The sequence below is a fragment of the Nerophis lumbriciformis genome, linkage group LG10 (assembly GCF_033978685.3).
Source record: "Nerophis lumbriciformis linkage group LG10, RoL_Nlum_v2.1, whole genome shotgun sequence".
In the NCBI taxonomy this organism is placed as follows: Eukaryota; Metazoa; Chordata; class Actinopteri; order Syngnathiformes; family Syngnathidae; genus Nerophis; species Nerophis lumbriciformis.
The window spans coordinates 39980341-39998184 of NC_084557.2; the positions used below are offsets into that span (position 1 = coordinate 39980341).

The following is a 17844-nucleotide window of genomic DNA, read 5'->3' on the forward strand; positions in this document are numbered from 1 at the left end:
ATTGCCTCTCACAGTCCTCAAACAGCCACTTTTTGCACGATGCCTCATAAACTTTGTCACCATAACTTATTACTCGCCACCTATTTACCTCGCCGACTTTTAATTATAGGCCTATAGACACAACAACAATACACCCTGGACAATGGGCATATGCAGCCCCCCCCCCTCACACACACACACACACAGATAAACAACCACCCCACACCTTCACCACAACTTGATTCCCCTTAGGAGTGATGGACGGCTGAGTGGCGCTTATACAGCAGCAGCCGGCCTCTGTATCTCCGCTCCCTCCCCTCTGTTGCAAGTTTTGTGGATTCTATGTTACTTGTTTACAGAGGTGGGTAGAGTAGCCAGAAATTGTACTCAAGTAAGAGTACTGTTACTTTAGAGATTTATTACTCAAGTAAAAGTAAGGAGTAGTCACCCAAATATTTACTTGAGTAAAAGTAAAAAGTATGTTGTGAAAAAACTACCGGTACTCAAGTACTGAGTAACTGATGAGTAACATACACACACATATCATATTTATATATATATATATATATATATATACACACACACATATATATATATATATATATATATATATATATATATATATATATATATATATATATATATACATACACACATATATATATATATATATATACACACACATATATATATATATATATATACAGTGTTTCCCACACATTCATTTATTTGTGGCGGCCCGCCACGAAAGAATTACGTCCGCCACAAATGGATTTTTCGGCTTTTGACTCGGTCGACCGCTCATAAAAGCAATGGGACTGTCTGTGAATGTTGCTTGTAGTTACACCTCAGGTGCAGTAGGTGGCGGTAGCCTACTATGCACTATGCAATAGCACTTAATTCACCTGGTGGGCCAGAAGAAGAGGGACGGACGAACGGACGGACGGAATCAAAATACTCGCCGGCTACTTTTCATAATGATGGCGCTTCCTACGTTTCTACCTCAAACGTCCAAAAGCTGCTGAAAGCCTTGATCCAGGATGCCATGGGGAAAAAAACTTAAATGGTGCCTTTTGGCGACAGTTAGCAGCTTGGTGGCTCATAGCCGGCTAGCTAACGCTTGCTAGCGTGGTAGCATTGCTTCATTTTTACAGGTGTTATAGGTAGATAGTAGTGATGGGTCCGGCAACACCGATGCATCGGCGCATGCGTCGAGCTCATAGAGCGAAACCCTGTGTCGGTGCGCGTACCGCTTTTAGAAAGTCACGTGACCGATCATGAGCTGTTTTGGTCACGTGACCGATACGCGAACTGTGTCGCACTGACGCCTCCTCTATGGCCTGTGAGCGGCTCTTTTCTACAGCCGGAGAAATAATAACTAAGAAGAGAAAGCGTCTAAAATTGAATACGTTGGAAAAACTGTTTTTTTTTTAATAAAAATGTGTAAAAATAAATAAATAATAATTTCCAGGTCCACAAGCATCCTCATTCACAACACGTTCTCTTAGATTTCCATGTTATGATACATGTTCACATTATTTGACTGTATCTAAAAAAGACAAAAAATATATTTTTATTTAAATGAAGTTATGAAATAATCCTAAATGAAATACAATGACTTGGTTTATATTATTGTATATACTAGGTCAGTGGTTCTCAACCTTTTTTCAGCAATGTACCCCTTGTGATTTTTTTTTAAATTCAAGTACCCCCTAATCAGAGCAAAGCATTTTTGGTTGAAAAAAAAAAGATAAAGAAGTAAAATACAGCACTATGTCACCAGTTTCTGATTTATTAAATTGTATAACAGTGCAAAATATTGCTCATTTGTAGTGGTCTTTCTTGAACTATTTGGAAAAAAAAGATATAAAAATAACTAAAAACTTGTTGAAAAATAAACAAGTGATTCAATTATAAATAAAGATTTCTACACCTAGAAGTAATAATCAACTTAAAGTGCCCTCTTTGGGGATTGTATTAGAGATCCATCTGGATTCATGAACTTACCGTAATTCTAAACATTTCTTCACAAAAAAAATAAATCTTTAACATCAATATTTATGGAACATGTCCACAAAAAATCTAGCTGTCAACACTGAATATTGCATAGTTACATTTCTTTTCACAGTTCTTTTTGACAGACATTTTAGTGACAAACCTGAGCTTGTGCTTCACTGAGTTTATGAACTTACATTCATATTTTGTTGAAGTATTATTCAATAAATATATAAAGGATTTTTGAATTGTTGCTATTTTTAGAATATTTTTTAAAAATCTCACGTACCCCTTGGCATACCTTCAAGTACCCCCAGGGGTTCGCGTACCCCCATTTGAGAACCACTGTACTAGGTCATAAAATCAGTGTCAGTTGAGTCGGTCCATAGGTTGCCTGTAGGGATTTTTAATGTCCAGCAGATGTCATTATTTAGTGACACAGTATCGACACAGTATCAATACAGTTTTGCAATGTGTCAAAACGCTTCATGACGCCTCATCAACCCATCACTAGTAGATAGGTTATAGCTGCATCGCTCGCGGCTTGTCATATATTTAACGTTAATCCGTGATTTCACCGAGCGTTTCACTGACGGTGAGCAGCCTGACGCTGCTTCATTAACACCGCCGCTGTTTGACTCGTGGCCCGGGGCAGACGCACGTAGTAACAGTCACGTGTTACAATACCGACGAGCTAACGTGTCCAGGTTATAACCATGTTGTCAATAAACACACATGGACTGAAGCTAAATTGTCCACTGTCCACTGCAGCATGTGAATGCAATGAAAATAATCAAATCTGAGCCAACCAGCTGTTAAAATGTTGTCCAGGTTAATGTTTTGGCCATTAAAGACCATTCATTTCAAGATTTCAACTGTGATTGGGCTTTAAACAGGTGGCTGACCTGTTCAGATGAGTGTAACTGCTACTGGTCAAATAATGTGAAATAGCATTTAATTTTACATGTATGCAATGCCATTTAAATGCAATTATAGATAATAATAATAATAATAATAATGATAATAAACACTGTGTAGTGTTGTAAATAGTCAACGGGAAGGATTCTATTAAGATATAAGCCATGAGCACTACACAGCCAGAAAAAAACCTAGGCAGGACATGTACAAATATTGGGGCAAGTAGATTTGAGAAGTCAGGCAAGTAGAAAAAAACCTTAACGTTGAACTCTGCATGTGTTGAGCTGCTGCCGCTTAAGGTTAGACGGCACTGTACATAGAGCGCTTCTGCTCGTTAGTAATACATTCTAATGTTGGATGTTCACTCCTTCACACAGATGAGTATAGAAAAATATTTTCAACGGCCGAAAAGGGCTCGACTTGGAGAGGAGGTAGGCCTACAGTCCGGACCACAGGTGCGACCTGTTCAGCAGCAGGAGGAGGAGGAGGAGGTTGACTGACTGTGGCAGGACACCTCTGCCTCTGTTTCACTTCATGTTGCTGGTAAATAATATGGTTGTAGTAGTAGGCTAAAGTTAAATTATTTAGTATTCACTAATTAAAGGGGCAGAGCTTTAAGAGACATTTTAGCTTTTATATTTTATAAGATATATTTTTTGTAAGAACCACAATTAATAAATATATTTCAGTGAATCACTAATTGTTCAAATCTGTATATAAATATGTACATAAAATGTTGTAATTATATTCCAACTCCGCGTTCTTCTTGGTCATCGCCGCTGACGCCGCCCCCCCCCCCCCCCCAACCGCCCGCCGACCACACCACCACAAATAGATGCCTGTCCTGTGGGAAACACTGATATATATATATATATATATATACACACACACATTTATATATATATATATATATATATATATATATATATATATATATATATATATATATATATATATATATATATATATACACATATATATACAGTATATAATTTATATTTATTTATTTTGCCGTTTTTGTTTACATGTTAAAGGTGTTTTAATGAATATACATGCATGTTTAACACATATAGATTCCTTTCTTTCATGAAGACAAGAATATAAGTTGGTGTATTACCTGATTCTGATGACTTGCATTGATTGTAATCAGACAGTAGTGCTGATAGCGTCCACGTTTTCAAATGGAGGAGAAAAAAGTTCCTCCTTTCTGTCTAATACCACATGAAAGTGGTTGGTTTTTGGCATCTTATTCGTCCAGCTTCCATATTTATTTTTATACACTTTACAAGAAATACATTGGCGGCAAACTCCGTAGCTTGCTAGCTTGTTTGCGCTGGCTTTCGGAGACTCTTGTTTTGAAAGCGCAGGCGCGATGGAGCGGCACTTTTATTGTGAAGACAGGAACTGTGCAGTCAGTCTTTAGGCTTTTGACGGGATGTACGGTTGAAATAAAAAAGGGTCTTTTGTCCTTCACACTTTTGATTGATTGATTGAAACTTTTATTAGTAGATTGCACAGTACAGTATATATTCCGTACAATTGACCACTAAATGGTAACACCCCAATAAGTTTTTCAACTTGTTTAAGTCAGGTCATGTGACCGCCTGGCTCTGTTTGATTGGTCCAACGTCACCAGTGACTGCATCTGATTGGTGGAACGGAGTGAACGTCACCAGTGACTGTATTTGTTGAAACGCAGGCACTATGAAGGTCTGTCTGACAGACCAAAACAAACAAAGCGTGCATTAACAGATCGATAAAAATTAGTAGCGAGTAGCGAGCTGAATGTAGATAAAAGTAGCGGAGTAAAAGTAGCGTTTCTTCTCTATAAATATATATATATACTAAAGTAAAAGTATGTTGCATTAAAACTACTCTTAGAAGTACAATTTATCCCAAAAGTTACTCAAGTAGATGTAACGGAGTAAATGTAGCGCGTTACTACCCACCTCTGCTTGTTTATGTGTGTTATGGCTATGAGTTTTTTTTCCTGGCCTCAGTCTGGACCCCCTCCCTGGACTCCAGCCTTTGACTGAATATTTCTTTACTCCCCAACGTTTACCTGTTTCTCACCCTTTTTTTGTAGGGGGCGCTGGAACTTGGCAGACCCGTCAGCAATCTTTTTTCTGTCTCCCTGTAATGTTTGTGTGATCTTGAATGGGATTGTGCTGAAAATCTCAATTCCCCCTCGGGGATTAATAAAGTACTTCTAATTCTGATTCTGATTCTTTTAGGTGGCCCATGAGAAGAGCGACACCGTCATCCAGTTCCGCTCCCCGACGATCAACGGATCGCTGAGTCAGCACGCCAGGACGTACATTCAGCTGGACAACTGGGAGAAGGAGCTGAAGACCTTTGACTACCACCAGGACCCCGTCTTCTACGAGCTTCCCAAGAGGCTCTTCACGGAGGCCAGCATCATCATCGTCACTGTGAGTGCACACTATAGCGCAGTTTGTTTATGTTACTGGACGTTGTTTTCGATTTGGCTCGACAGTCAGCCTTTTTTTTAAAGTTCCGATGCCAAATGTGTTTCATTTTATGTTAAGTACTCTGCATCGCACCTGCGCTGCTTGCCCCGCTCTCCGATAAAATGTAAGCTGTTGTAAGCTGTGGGCCACAAATGGCCCATAGCCCCAACTTTGGACACAAAGGGTTTATTGTGTTTGAAGAACACCAATAAGATCTGTTTACTCAAGAACAACCTATGTTTGAAAAATAAATAATGAGTATGTACTGTAAATATTTTAATATGTAAAATATATTAAATGATGCAATAATAATAATTTAAAAAAATACATATAAAAATACATGCAATACTAGATAATAATATAAACATTGAAATTGTAAAATTTAGACATAAAAAACCTATAACAATAAAAACAGGTTACGGTAAAGGTACGGGTTTTTCCCCCAAACATTTTTATAATCAACGGTTAGGGACAAGCGGTAGAAAATGAATGGATGGATGTATACAAGTTAAACAAAAAAAAATAGATTACAATAAATATATAATATATATACTCATTAAGTCTTGAGTTTGAGTTTATTTCTAACATACGTATATTGCGTATCATTAATAAAGAATGTATTATAATTAATAAAATAATCAAACATATTACAAAACTAATCGTAGTGATTACTATTTCATAATAATAATTAGATAGTTGAAATGCAATACAATAATTGTGTTTTTTTGTTTTTTAAAAGTAAATATAGAAAAACCTACCTCTTAAAATAATGTTATCTAGTACCGTAAATCAAACTATTAACAATAATAATGTAATATTCAAATTAACTATATACAATTTTAAATATTAAAAATAACAAATATATTGAATAGAAAGAATGCAATAATAATAATATATAGTGGTAATAATGTATGTAATTGCATTTTTAAAAAGGTAGATATAAAAATGACACACTAAACAAATGTAATACAATACTTTAAATATAACAATTACCAATATTAATGAATGTAATGATGCATAATTATATTTAAAAAATGGAACATTAAAAACAACAAATAGAATAATAGAAAAAAAACAATAGCCGTTCTTATATATAGTGCTAACAATATTTTATATAATTGTATTTTAAAAAATCAAAAAACGACACATTAAATTAATGTAATCTAATACCGTAAATTTAACAATAATAATAATAATAATAATAATAATGTCATGATAGATTATAATTGTATAAACATTTTTGAATATTAAAACAACAAATAAAGGTAAATAAAAGTAACACATTAAAATAATGTAATCTAATACCATAAATATAACAGTACTAGTATTAATAATTATAATTTTCTAATTGTTATGATGAAACAATGTTTTATAAACAATTATATACAAATTTAAAATGGAAAGTTAATAAATAAGGAGTCCATCACAAATTACAAGACATCCTCCAACAATAAGAAAGCACAAAGAAAGGTGGAGAGGGTCATCATGGGAAATACTCCATCATCACTGAGGGATGACTCAGGGCAAGTCTGACCGAGACAGGTTCTTGTTGATGTTGCACTGTCAGAATGACGGCGCCTTTTTCTGCTGAGTCACTGTTGTTATGACAGTGATGTGTCTGAAGGATTAAAAAAAAAAGTCATATTTCCCCTTCCCTGTAGTAGACCAGATAGTTTTATGATTGCATAACAGAGCGCATTTAATAATAAATCCTTGCTTGGCGGTGTGATTGTTTATGGCGCCATCAGAAATTGAATTTCATCGCTTCAACCTTGTGACGGTGCCGCAAGCAGAAAGAATGTGTTGAGGCATGTTTGTGATCATTCCTCAACGTGTATTCTGCTTGCATTGTGATGCATGCATCTTGAAGGATTTACATGAAACAATATTTAAATCGAGCTCTAAAATAACATTCAAATAGGAGGATTAAAGGTTGGAAACAAAAGGTTTGAACCTTTTTCTTGACGTATTTAGAATGTATCATTTGAAAACGCTAACAAAAAGAGGTGGGATTAAATAGGCTTTGCGTCTTCCTACTACTTTTTTTAATTTTTTTACTATAGAAATGTGATGTACTTTACTGTAACTTTGTTATTAGACATGTCCAAAATAAACTGTATGACTAATCATCACTTATTGCAGCTGTACGTCCGTGTCGGAGGATCATTGTATTTAAACTTTCTGTGGGGAACACTCTTTATGTAAATTAGCCATCTTTCACAGTCCATTAGAGAAGCACTCACACAATTGTAGGCCACTTAAGACGTGCTATATACAGACATTAGCCTAATGTAAGGACGTTTTCTGCAAATTACTATTTGTCACTACAGTTGTTTTACTTTTACTAGGGTTGTACTAGTATAGTATTGCGGTAGTAATGAATCAAAAACGGTACTATACTCTGTTTGAAAAGTACCGGTGCCCGGGCATGACGGCGCGTCGTCACGTCGTTACATTGCTGGTTTTACGAGCAGAGGAGCATGTTTGGCAGCGCACAATCACTTAGTACTTATAAGCAGACACAGTGTGTAGACAGAAAAGGGAGAATGAACACATTTTGTCTTAAAAACTAAAGATAAAGGTGAAGTTATAACACTGAAACGCCCTCAGGAAGAGATGCTTTAAGACATAGCTAACTAGCTAGCGGCGAACGTTCATCCGCAGTCGGCAGTGTTTTAGCTACTTCTATATCACTAATCCTTGTCTCCATGGCGACAAATAAAGTATGTTTCTTACAAGTATCATTATCACTGCAGGACGAGGAATAGCGAAACATGCTTCACTACACACCGTAACGCACTGATGTCACAATGTAAACAAACGCCAGGGGTGGATCTACACCTGACATCCACTGTAATGATACCAAGTACAGGAGTGTATCTAGTTTATACTACAATGATTACATCGATATTTCTTATCGTCACACAATCTTTTAAAAAAATTCATATTATGTTTGTAAACACAGGAAATACGTCCCTGGACACATGAGGACTTTGAATATGACCAATGTACGATCCTGTAACTACTTGGTATCGGACCGATACCTAAATTTGTGGTATCACCCAAAACTAATGTAAAGTGTCAAACAACAGAAGAATACATGATTACTACATTTTAACAGAAGTGCAGATACAACACGTTGAAACGAAAAAAAACAAAACAGATATTAACAGTAAATGAACAAGTAGATTAATAATCAATTTTTACAGCTTGTCCCTCATAATTTTGACAAAATAATAGAATGATAAATGACACAATATGTAACTGCATACATCATCAGACTAATTAGAAGCCTTTGTTTGTTTACTTACTAATAAAAGAAAAGTTATCTTGTAGGTTCATTATTTTATTTAAGGACACAATTGCAATAAGAAACATATGTTTAATGTACCGTAAGATTTTTTTGGGGCGGTATAGCTCGGTTGGTGGAGCGGCCGTGCCAGCAACTTGAGGGTTGCAGGTTGGATCCACGCTTCCGCCCTCCTAGTCACTGCCGTTGTGTTCTTGGGCAAGACACTTTACCCACCTGCTCCCAGTGCCACCCACACTGGTTTAAATGTAACTTAGATATTGGGTTTCACAATGTAAAGCGCTTTGAGTCACTTGAGAAAAAGCGCTATATCAATGTAATTCACTTCACTTCACTTCACTTTTATTCAAATAAAGCCAATAATGCCATTTTTTTGTGGTCCCCCTTATTAAGAAAAGTATCGAAATACATTTTGGTACCGGTACCGGTACTAAATTATTGGTATCGGGACAACTGTAGTTCTCGAAGGGGCACGTGATTTCGCAATGCATTGTGGAGTCGCGGTAGCCATTTTTTGCTGTCCAAAGTTTTTGTTTAAATGGCCAACAGAGAGCAAACAACTTGATTAACATGGATCGTACAAAATAAAAAGCATCAAGGGACCGCACCGAGACAAACTCTGGCCTGTTCCAAAGGCTCGCGACCTCGAAAAAATAAATACAAATGGTGGTATTGATCCATATGAGCATGTCCAATGGACAAGAGATTTGAATAAGCTGCCGCCATTGTCAAAGCCAAACTTGTCTATAGTTCGTCAGCGGAGTCCGTTTTTGTACCGGTGAAAAATTTCAGGATGCAAAGTCTGTTAAGGCTCATTGTCCTCCGTTCAATTATCGCTTATGTGCTTGAGATGTAGTGAGATTTCCCATTATTACTTTTAAATACTTTGCTTGTACTTGGTACAAATTTACCAGTCTGAAATTTAAAATGCCGTGAACACACAAACATGCACCAGGTGATGGCGTTAAAAGTGATGTTTGATCGTCTCACAGCTGCTATACAAGCCATTTGCCGCTTTTTTTATCAGCTCACAAACCCGAGTTCCTTGGCTTTGCTTTCACACTGGAATTGGGAAAAATCTCACCAAATCGTTTTGTTTTTTTCCTGACGCGATGTTGACAACTTTTGCGGCGGTTAATGAAGCCGCACGGTCACGCCATGTTTTGAACTTGTTAAAGAAAACAACACAAAGTCTTGCAGTTAGTCACGTAAATAAGCTACTGTATTCCAGACCCACAATGCATTGCATTTACTATGTCACACATGATGCAATTCAAGTCGAAATTGTCCCTTCCTACAGGGGCGAGGCTTCTCCAAAGCCATGACGGCCAAGGAGGCTAAGGCCTTCGTGGGCGACGTCCCCTGCGTGGTCAACACTCTCCAGGACGACAAGCTCTTCCTGGACCCGCCCTCCACTCAGCCCAGCGCTCGGTCCCGGAGGCACCGCCGCGACACTCGGCCCGAGTTGCTGGATCTAATGGTCAGGATCTCTATCTAAAACCACCCTTTTTTTCATTAGCTGTTATCTCCCAGACCACAGTTATAGTGGAATCTACCATTTGTTCACATTTAGATCCAAATGATCTGTTCCAGGGTCGAGCTGCCACCATAAAGCCTTTATTAACTATTTTCAAGTGTAAAAAAAGAGTTTACCAGTAAAAAGTAAAACTACATGGAAAAATCCAAATAGTGTCATTCAAAACTGAAAATTGTTTATATGTGCAATTGGGATGATCAAAATTGTTAACGTATTTTCCGGACCATAGGGCACACCTGATTATAAGGCGCACTGCCGATGAATGGTCTATTTTTGATATTTTTTCATATATTAGGCGCACCGGATTATAGGGCGCATTAAGGCAGCACGGTGGTAGAGGGGTTAGTGCATGTGCCTCACAATACGAAGGTCCTGAGTAGTCCTGAGTTCAATCCCGGGTTCTGGATCTTTCTGTGTAGAGTTTGCATGTTCTCCCTGTGACTGCGTGGGTTCCCTCTGGGTACTCCGGCTTCCTCCCACTTCCAAAAACATGCACCTGAGGATAGGTTGATTGGCAACACTAAATTGGCCCTAGTGTGTGAATGTGAGTGTGAATGTTGTCTGTCTATCAGTGTTGGCCCTGTGATGAGGTGGTGACTTGTCCAGGGTGTACCCCGCCTTCCGCCCGAATGCAGCTGACATAGGCTCCAACACCCCCGCGACCCAAAACGGGACAAGCGGTAGAAAATGGATGACTGGATGGATTAAAGAAGTCATATTATTATTATTTTTTTCTAAATTGATCGACTTCCTTGTGGCCTACATAACAAGTTAGAGTGTCCGCCCTCAGATCGGTAGGTTGTCAGTTCAAACCCCGGCCGAGTCATACAAAAGACTATAAAAATGGGACCCATTACCTCCCTGCTTTGCACTCAGCATCAAGGGTTGGAATTGGGGGTTAAATCACCAAAAATTATTTTCTGGCGCGGCCACCGCTGCTGCTCACTGCTCCCTTCACCTCCCAGGGGGTGATCAAGGGTGATGAGTCAAATGCAGAGAATAATTTTGGCACACCTAGTGTGTGTGTGTGACAATCATTGGTACTTTAACTTTAATGTAATGGTGGTTCTTTGGTCAACATGTTGCATAGATGATGTTTTACAGATCATCTTCAAGCCGCTTTCTGACAGTCGCTTCAGGATGCGCCGTTTTGTGGGCGGTCTTATTTACGTGGCTCACCTTCGGCAGCATCTTCTCCCCGTCATCTTTGTTGTAGCGGTGTAGCGTGCAAGGACGGGAGTGGAAGAAGTGTCACAAGATGGCGCTAACTGTTTTAATGACATTCAGACTTTACTTCAATCAATAACGGAGCAGCATCTCTTCATCCGGAAACAACAACACAGGAAATGTGTCCCGTGAAAAACCGTCCGACCGGAACTCTAATAACTAAAGTTCCTTGGGTGAATAATGTCAACTCACTACACCGGTATGTTTTAGCGTTTTCATGGCGAGTTTACTGACAGATATAAGTAATAACTTTACACTACTTTATATTAAAAATGGCAACAGCGGACGATGAATGTCACATAACAAAAAGATAGAGAAAAAGAAGAAGCTTATCGACTACGGCGTTGACGTGCGCAGTTTTTCAGGACTTATACAGATCCCAAATACAGATCAGCAGGTACCAGAAGGTAAGAAAAGTTGCTTTTACATAATATTGTGAAACAAAACGCCAGATAATATGTCTTACCTTATACACACACTATAATAATACTCGTATGTTTAATGCGCCGACAATCCTTCAAGCGGTGCAACTTCATAGCTTACCAAAGTCGTACTAAAACATTTTTGATAGATTTTTGAGCGCCGTGTGTAATGTTTTTAATTTTCAATGGAACATTTAAAATGTTGGTGTTGTTTACTTGAGACATATTGCCATCATAGTGGAACCTACACTTGTCTATTATGTTTGACTGCCATCTACTAGTCACACTTATCATTACCATGTACCAAATAAAATAGCTTCGAGGTGGGTCAGCTCAACCAAACTTATTCCTTACATTAGGCGCACCGGGTTATAAGACGCACTGTCGAGTTTTGAGGAAAAAAAGGGTTTTAAGTGCGCCTTATAGTTTGGAAAATACGGTATGTATTTCTTATTTATATTGTTCACATTTTTAAATTATGCGGTGAAGGTATTTAGCAGCCAGGACGAAGACAAGTTTACCACAATAATGACCACCTCCTGAGCTTATTGATCACCCTCTTGTCTTACCTCCTACCATTGTTAGTTAGTAAAATCACTCAAAATGTTACGGGTGGATTTTTATCCAACTTTCGAGAAATGTCCGTAATGGGATAAGGAACAAGTCAGCAGATTTTTAGCGCCGATCCGGACGCAAGCTTCGACTTCTGCGTATGCTGGTCACCTCGCCTTAACCAACAGAGACAAAAACACTCGATGGCTGACAAGAGCCTTCACTTCTTCTCTTTCATTTCGCTAAAGACAGGCTCATGAAGTTGTAGCCGTGTTTCCCTCAAAATTTCTGAATTTTGGAGCTGTTTCACTTTTTTCAGAAAGGGCCAGGTCTGTCATGTAATGTAGTTCACCTATTGCTGCCATGTTGTACTGAGCAGCCAGGACACCTACTCAGTGGCCTAGAGGTTAGAGTGTCCGCCCTGAGATCGGTAGGTTGTGAGTTCAAACCACCGCCGAGTCATACAGACTATAAAAATGGGACCCATTACCTCCCTGCTTGGCACTCAGCATCAAGGGTTGGAATTGGGAATTAAATCACCAAAAATTATTCCCGGGCGTGGCACCGCTGCTGCCTACTGCTCCCCTCACCTCCCAGGGGGTGAACAAGGGGATGGGTCAAATGCAGAGGACACATTTCACCATACCTAGACAATCATTGGTACTTTAACTTTAACATCAAGCCAAAGCATATCACATCGCTATTACTCCCACCATATTGTACTGCGCAACCACCACGGAACGTGTGTACATCAAAATCAGCTCAATTTCCTGTTCTAAGGTTGACATCAAAATAGTTGAGTTTTACTATCAATTGCACTTTTTTTTTTCTCGTAAAAATAAAATAGCCAAAATGTTCATCCTTCAGGCGCTCAAATGACGTTAGTTTGAGCTCTACTCTGTACATGAAATATAACCTTGTAAGTGCTCGGAGTTGTTTCATTTCTTAGCTGCAGGAATAAAGCGACACCGCTGGACTTTTAATAGCACAGCCTACCTGCAGCAGAAAAGCGCCTGATTGAAGTGTCACACTCAATACACTTATGGATCCGTTCACTTGGTGCGAGGACCTACCGCATTTTAAAACTCTCAATGATCCTGCAGCTGTTTGGTGGGGAAAAAAATTTGAAAAAGCGAAATGTGGGGCAATCATGTAGATTCCCTCTTTCCCTTACATCGCCGCTTTTAGCGCTGACCCCCCACCCATACCTGAACACGTGTCAAAAATGTGGCGAGCGTACGCCTAATAATGACGTTCTCCTCTCTCAATGTGTGTTTTGTCTCTAGGTCCAGTTCGGGAAGGGGGAGTGGGTGGTGGGCTCGGTGCAGTACGAGAAGAAGAACGATTTGTCGCTCTACATCATCATCCCTGCTGTCATTGTGCCAATGCTGCTCATCATTGCTATCTCCGTCTACTGCTACAGGTAAGTACTGGATAATAAAATATATATCAAATATCCTTGAATTACAAACTTCATTGGTTCTTGAACAGGGTTAGTAAATAGAAAATGTTGTATATTGAAGCCAATTTCTCGACAAGAAAACAATTAAACATGAATAATGGGTTCCATCCATCCATCCATTCATCTTCTTCCGCTTATCCGAGGTCGGGTCGCGGGGGCAGCAGCCTAAGCAGGGAAGCCCAGACTTCCCTCTCCCCAGCCACTTCGTCCAGCTCTTCCTGTGGGACCCCGAGGCGTTCCCAGGCCAGCCGGGAGACATAGTCTTCCCAACGTGTCCTGGGTCTTCCCTGCGGCCTCCTACCGGTCGGACGTGCCCTAAACACCTCCCTAGGGAGGCGTTCGGGTGGCATCCTGACCAGATGCCCGAACCACCTCATCTGGCTCCTCTCGATGTGGAGGAGCAGCGGCTTTACTTTGAGCTCCCCCCGGATGGCAGAGCTTCTCACCCTATCTCTAAGGGAGAGCCCCGCCACCCGGCGGAGGAAACTCATTTCGGCCGCTTGTACCCGTGATCTTGTCCTTTCGGTCATAACCCAAAGCTCATGACCATAGGTGAGGATGGGAACGTAGATCGACCGGTAAATTGAGAGCTTTGCCTTCCGGCTCAGCTCCTTCTTCACCACAACGGATCGATACAGCGTCCGCATTACTGAAGACGCCGCACCGATCCGCCTGTCGATCTCACGATCCACTCTTCCCTCACTCGTGAACAAGACTCCGAGGTACTTGAACTCCTCCACTTGGGGCAAGATCTCCTCCCCAACCCGAAGATGGCACTCCACCCTTTTCCGGGCGAGAACCATGGACTCGGACTTGGAGGTGCTGATTCTCATCCCAGTCGCTTCACACTCGGCTGCGAACCGATCCAGTGAGAGCTGAAGATCCTGGCCAGATGAAGCCATCAGGACCACATCATCTGCAAAAAGCAGAGACCTAATCCTGCAGCCACCAAACCAGATCCACTCAACGCCTTGTCTGCCCCTAGAAATTCTGTCCATAAAAGTTATGAACAGAATCGGTGACAAAGGGCAGCCTTGGCGGAGTCCAACCCTCACTGGAAACATGTCCGACTTACTGCCGGCAAAGCGGACCAAGCTCTGGCACTGAGCATACAGGGAGCGGACTGCCACAATCAGACAGTCCGATACCCCATACTCTCTGAGCACTCCCCACAGGACTTCCCGAGGGACACGGTCGAATGCCTTCTCCAAGTCCACAAAACACATGTAGACTGGTTGGGCAAACTCCCATGCACCCTCAAGGACCCTGCCGAGAGTATAGAGCTGGTCCACAGTTCCACGACCAGGACGAAAACCACACTGTTCCTCCTGAATCCGAGGTTCGACTATCCGGCGTAGCCTCCTCTCCAGTACACCTGAATAGACCTTACCGGGAAGGCTGAGGAGTGTGATCCCACGATAGTTAGAACACACCCTCCGGTTCCCCTTCTTAAAGAGAGGAACCACCAACCCGGTCTGCCAATCCAGAGGTACCGCCCCCGATGTCCACGCGATGCTGCAGAGTCTTGTCAACCAAAACAGCCCCACAGCATCCAGAGCCTTAAAGAACTCCGGGCGGATCTCATCTACCCCTGGGGCCTTGCCACCGAGGAGCTTTTTAACTACCTCAGCAACCTCAGCCCCAGAAATAGGAGAGCCCACCACAGACACCCCAGGCACTGCTTCCTCATAGGAAGACGTGTTGGTGGGATTGAGGAGGTCTTCGAAGTATTCCCTCCACCGATCCACAACATCCGCAGTCGAGGTCAGCAGAACACCATCCTCGCCATACACGGTGTTGATAGTGCACTGCTTCCCCTTCCTGAGGCGGCGGATGGTGGTCCAGAATTGCTTCGAAGCCGTCCGGAAGTCGCTTTCCATGGCTTCCCCGAACTCCTCCCATGTCCGAGTTTTTGCCTCTGCGACCGCTGAAGCCGCACACCGCTTGGCCTGTCGGTACCTGTCCGCTGCCTCAGGAGTCCTATGAGCCAAAAGAACCCGATAGGACTCCTTCTTCAGCTTGACGGCATCCCTCACCGCCGGTGTCCACCAACGGGTTCTCGGATTACCGCCACGACAAGCACCAACTACCTTGCGGCCACAGCTCCAATCAGCCGCCGCGACAATATAGGCGCGGAACATGGTCTATTCGGACTCAATGTCCAGCACCTCCCTCGTGACATGTTCAAAGTTCTTCCGGAGGTGGGAATTGAAACTCTCTCTGACAGGAGACTCTGCCAGACGTTCCCAGCAAACCCTCACAATGCGTTTGGGCCTGCCAGGTCTGTCCGGCATCCTCCCCCACCATCGCAGCCAACTCACCACCAGGTGGTGATCGGTAGAAAGCTCCGCCCCTCTCTTCACCCGAGTGTCCAAAACATGAGGCTACAAATCCGATGACACAACTACAAAGTCGATCATGGAACTGCGGCCTAGGGTGTCCTGGTGCCAAGTGCACAAAGGGACACCCTTATGTTTGAACATAGTGTTCGTTATGGACAATCTGTGACGGGCACAAAAGTCCAATAACAAAACACCGCTCGGGTTCAGATCCGGGAAGCCATTCTTCCCAATCACGCCTCTCCAGGTTTCACTGTCGTTGCCAACATGAGCATTGAAGTCCCCCAGTAAAATGAGGGAATCACCCGGGGGAGCACTCTCAAGTACTCCCTCGAGTGAATCCAAAAAGGGTGGGTACTCTGAGCTGCGGTTTGGCGCGTAAGCGCAAACCACAGTCAGGACCCGTTCCCCCACCCGAAGGCGGAGGGAAGCTACCCTCTCGTCCACCGGGTTGAACTCCAACGTACAGGCTCTGAGCCGGGGGGAAACAAGAATTGCCACCCCAGCCCGTCGCCTCTCACTGCCGGCAACGCCAGAGTGGAAGAGAGTCCAGCCCCTCTCGAGAGAACTGGTTCCAGAGCCCTTGCTGTGCGTCGAAGTGAGTCCGACTATATCTAGCCGGAACTTCCCCACCTCGCGCACTAGTTCAGGCTCCTTCCCCCCTAGCGAGGTGACGTTCCAGGTCCCAAGAGCTAGCTTCTGTAGCCGAGGATCGGACCGCCAAGTGCCCTGCCTTCGGCTTCCGCCCAGCTCACATCACACCCGACCTCTATGACCCCTGCTATGGGTGGTGAGCCCATTGGAGGGGGGACCCACATTGCCTCTTCGGGCTGTGCCCAGCCGGGCCCCATGGGGACAGGCCCGGCCACCAGGCGCTCGCCATCGTGCCCCAGGCCTGGCTCCAGAGGGGGGCCCCGGTGACCCGCGTCCGGGCAAGGGAAATCTGGGTCCTTGGTTTTTATTTTTCATGGAGGTCTTCGAGCTGCTCTTTGTCTGATCCCTCACCTAGGACCAGTTTTTCTTGGGAGACCCTACCAGGGGGCATAAAACCCCCGGACAACATAGCTCCTAGGATCATTGGGACACGCAAACTCCTCTACCACGTTAAGGTGGCAGCTCAGAGAGGAGATAATAATGATAATAATGGGTTCCATCCTCAATAAATGGCTATATTTTAGTAAATGTTTGTATACATTGAACACAATATAAAGTGTTAGAGCAGGGGTGTCAAACTCATTTTAGGTCAGGGGCCACATGGAGGAAAATCTTTGCACACCGGACTATTAAAATCATGGCATTAAAACGAAGAAATAAAGACTACTTCAGATTGTTTTCTTTGTCTTACTTTGGCCAAAAATAGAACAAACACATTCTGAAATTGTTACAATAAAAATATAGAAAAAAAGTCCGGCAGAGGTAACGTTTAGATCCATGAAGAAAAGTAGAAAATGAATGAATGTTTAGAACTGAATACATTTACATATGCATAAAAATTTGTTTTCTTTTGTAATATTTTTTTCATGAATTAAGTAACATTTTTTCCAAAACACGATATAGAATGTGAGATATAACAGGATAATGTTATATAACATTCATCATTTGTTTTCATAACGGTTACAAAAAAGTGGGACC

At 41.9% G+C, this 17844-nt stretch overlaps 1 protein-coding gene across 6 annotated transcripts in view; it reads left to right on the top strand.

Moving 5' to 3' along the window:
- The window catches only part of plxnb2b (plexin b2b), a 523354-nt gene that overhangs the window by 440130 nt on the left and 65380 nt on the right, over nt 1-17844 (top strand). For all 6 annotated transcript variants that reach the window (XM_061969610.2, XM_061969615.2, XM_061969611.2 and 3 more), the window contains 3 exons: nt 5127-5324; nt 9974-10153; nt 13698-13834. In XM_061969610.2, the coding sequence (XP_061825594.1) occupies nt 5127-5324; nt 9974-10153; nt 13698-13834 (515 nt within the window). The remainder of the gene's footprint in view (nt 1-5126; nt 5325-9973; nt 10154-13697; nt 13835-17844) is intronic.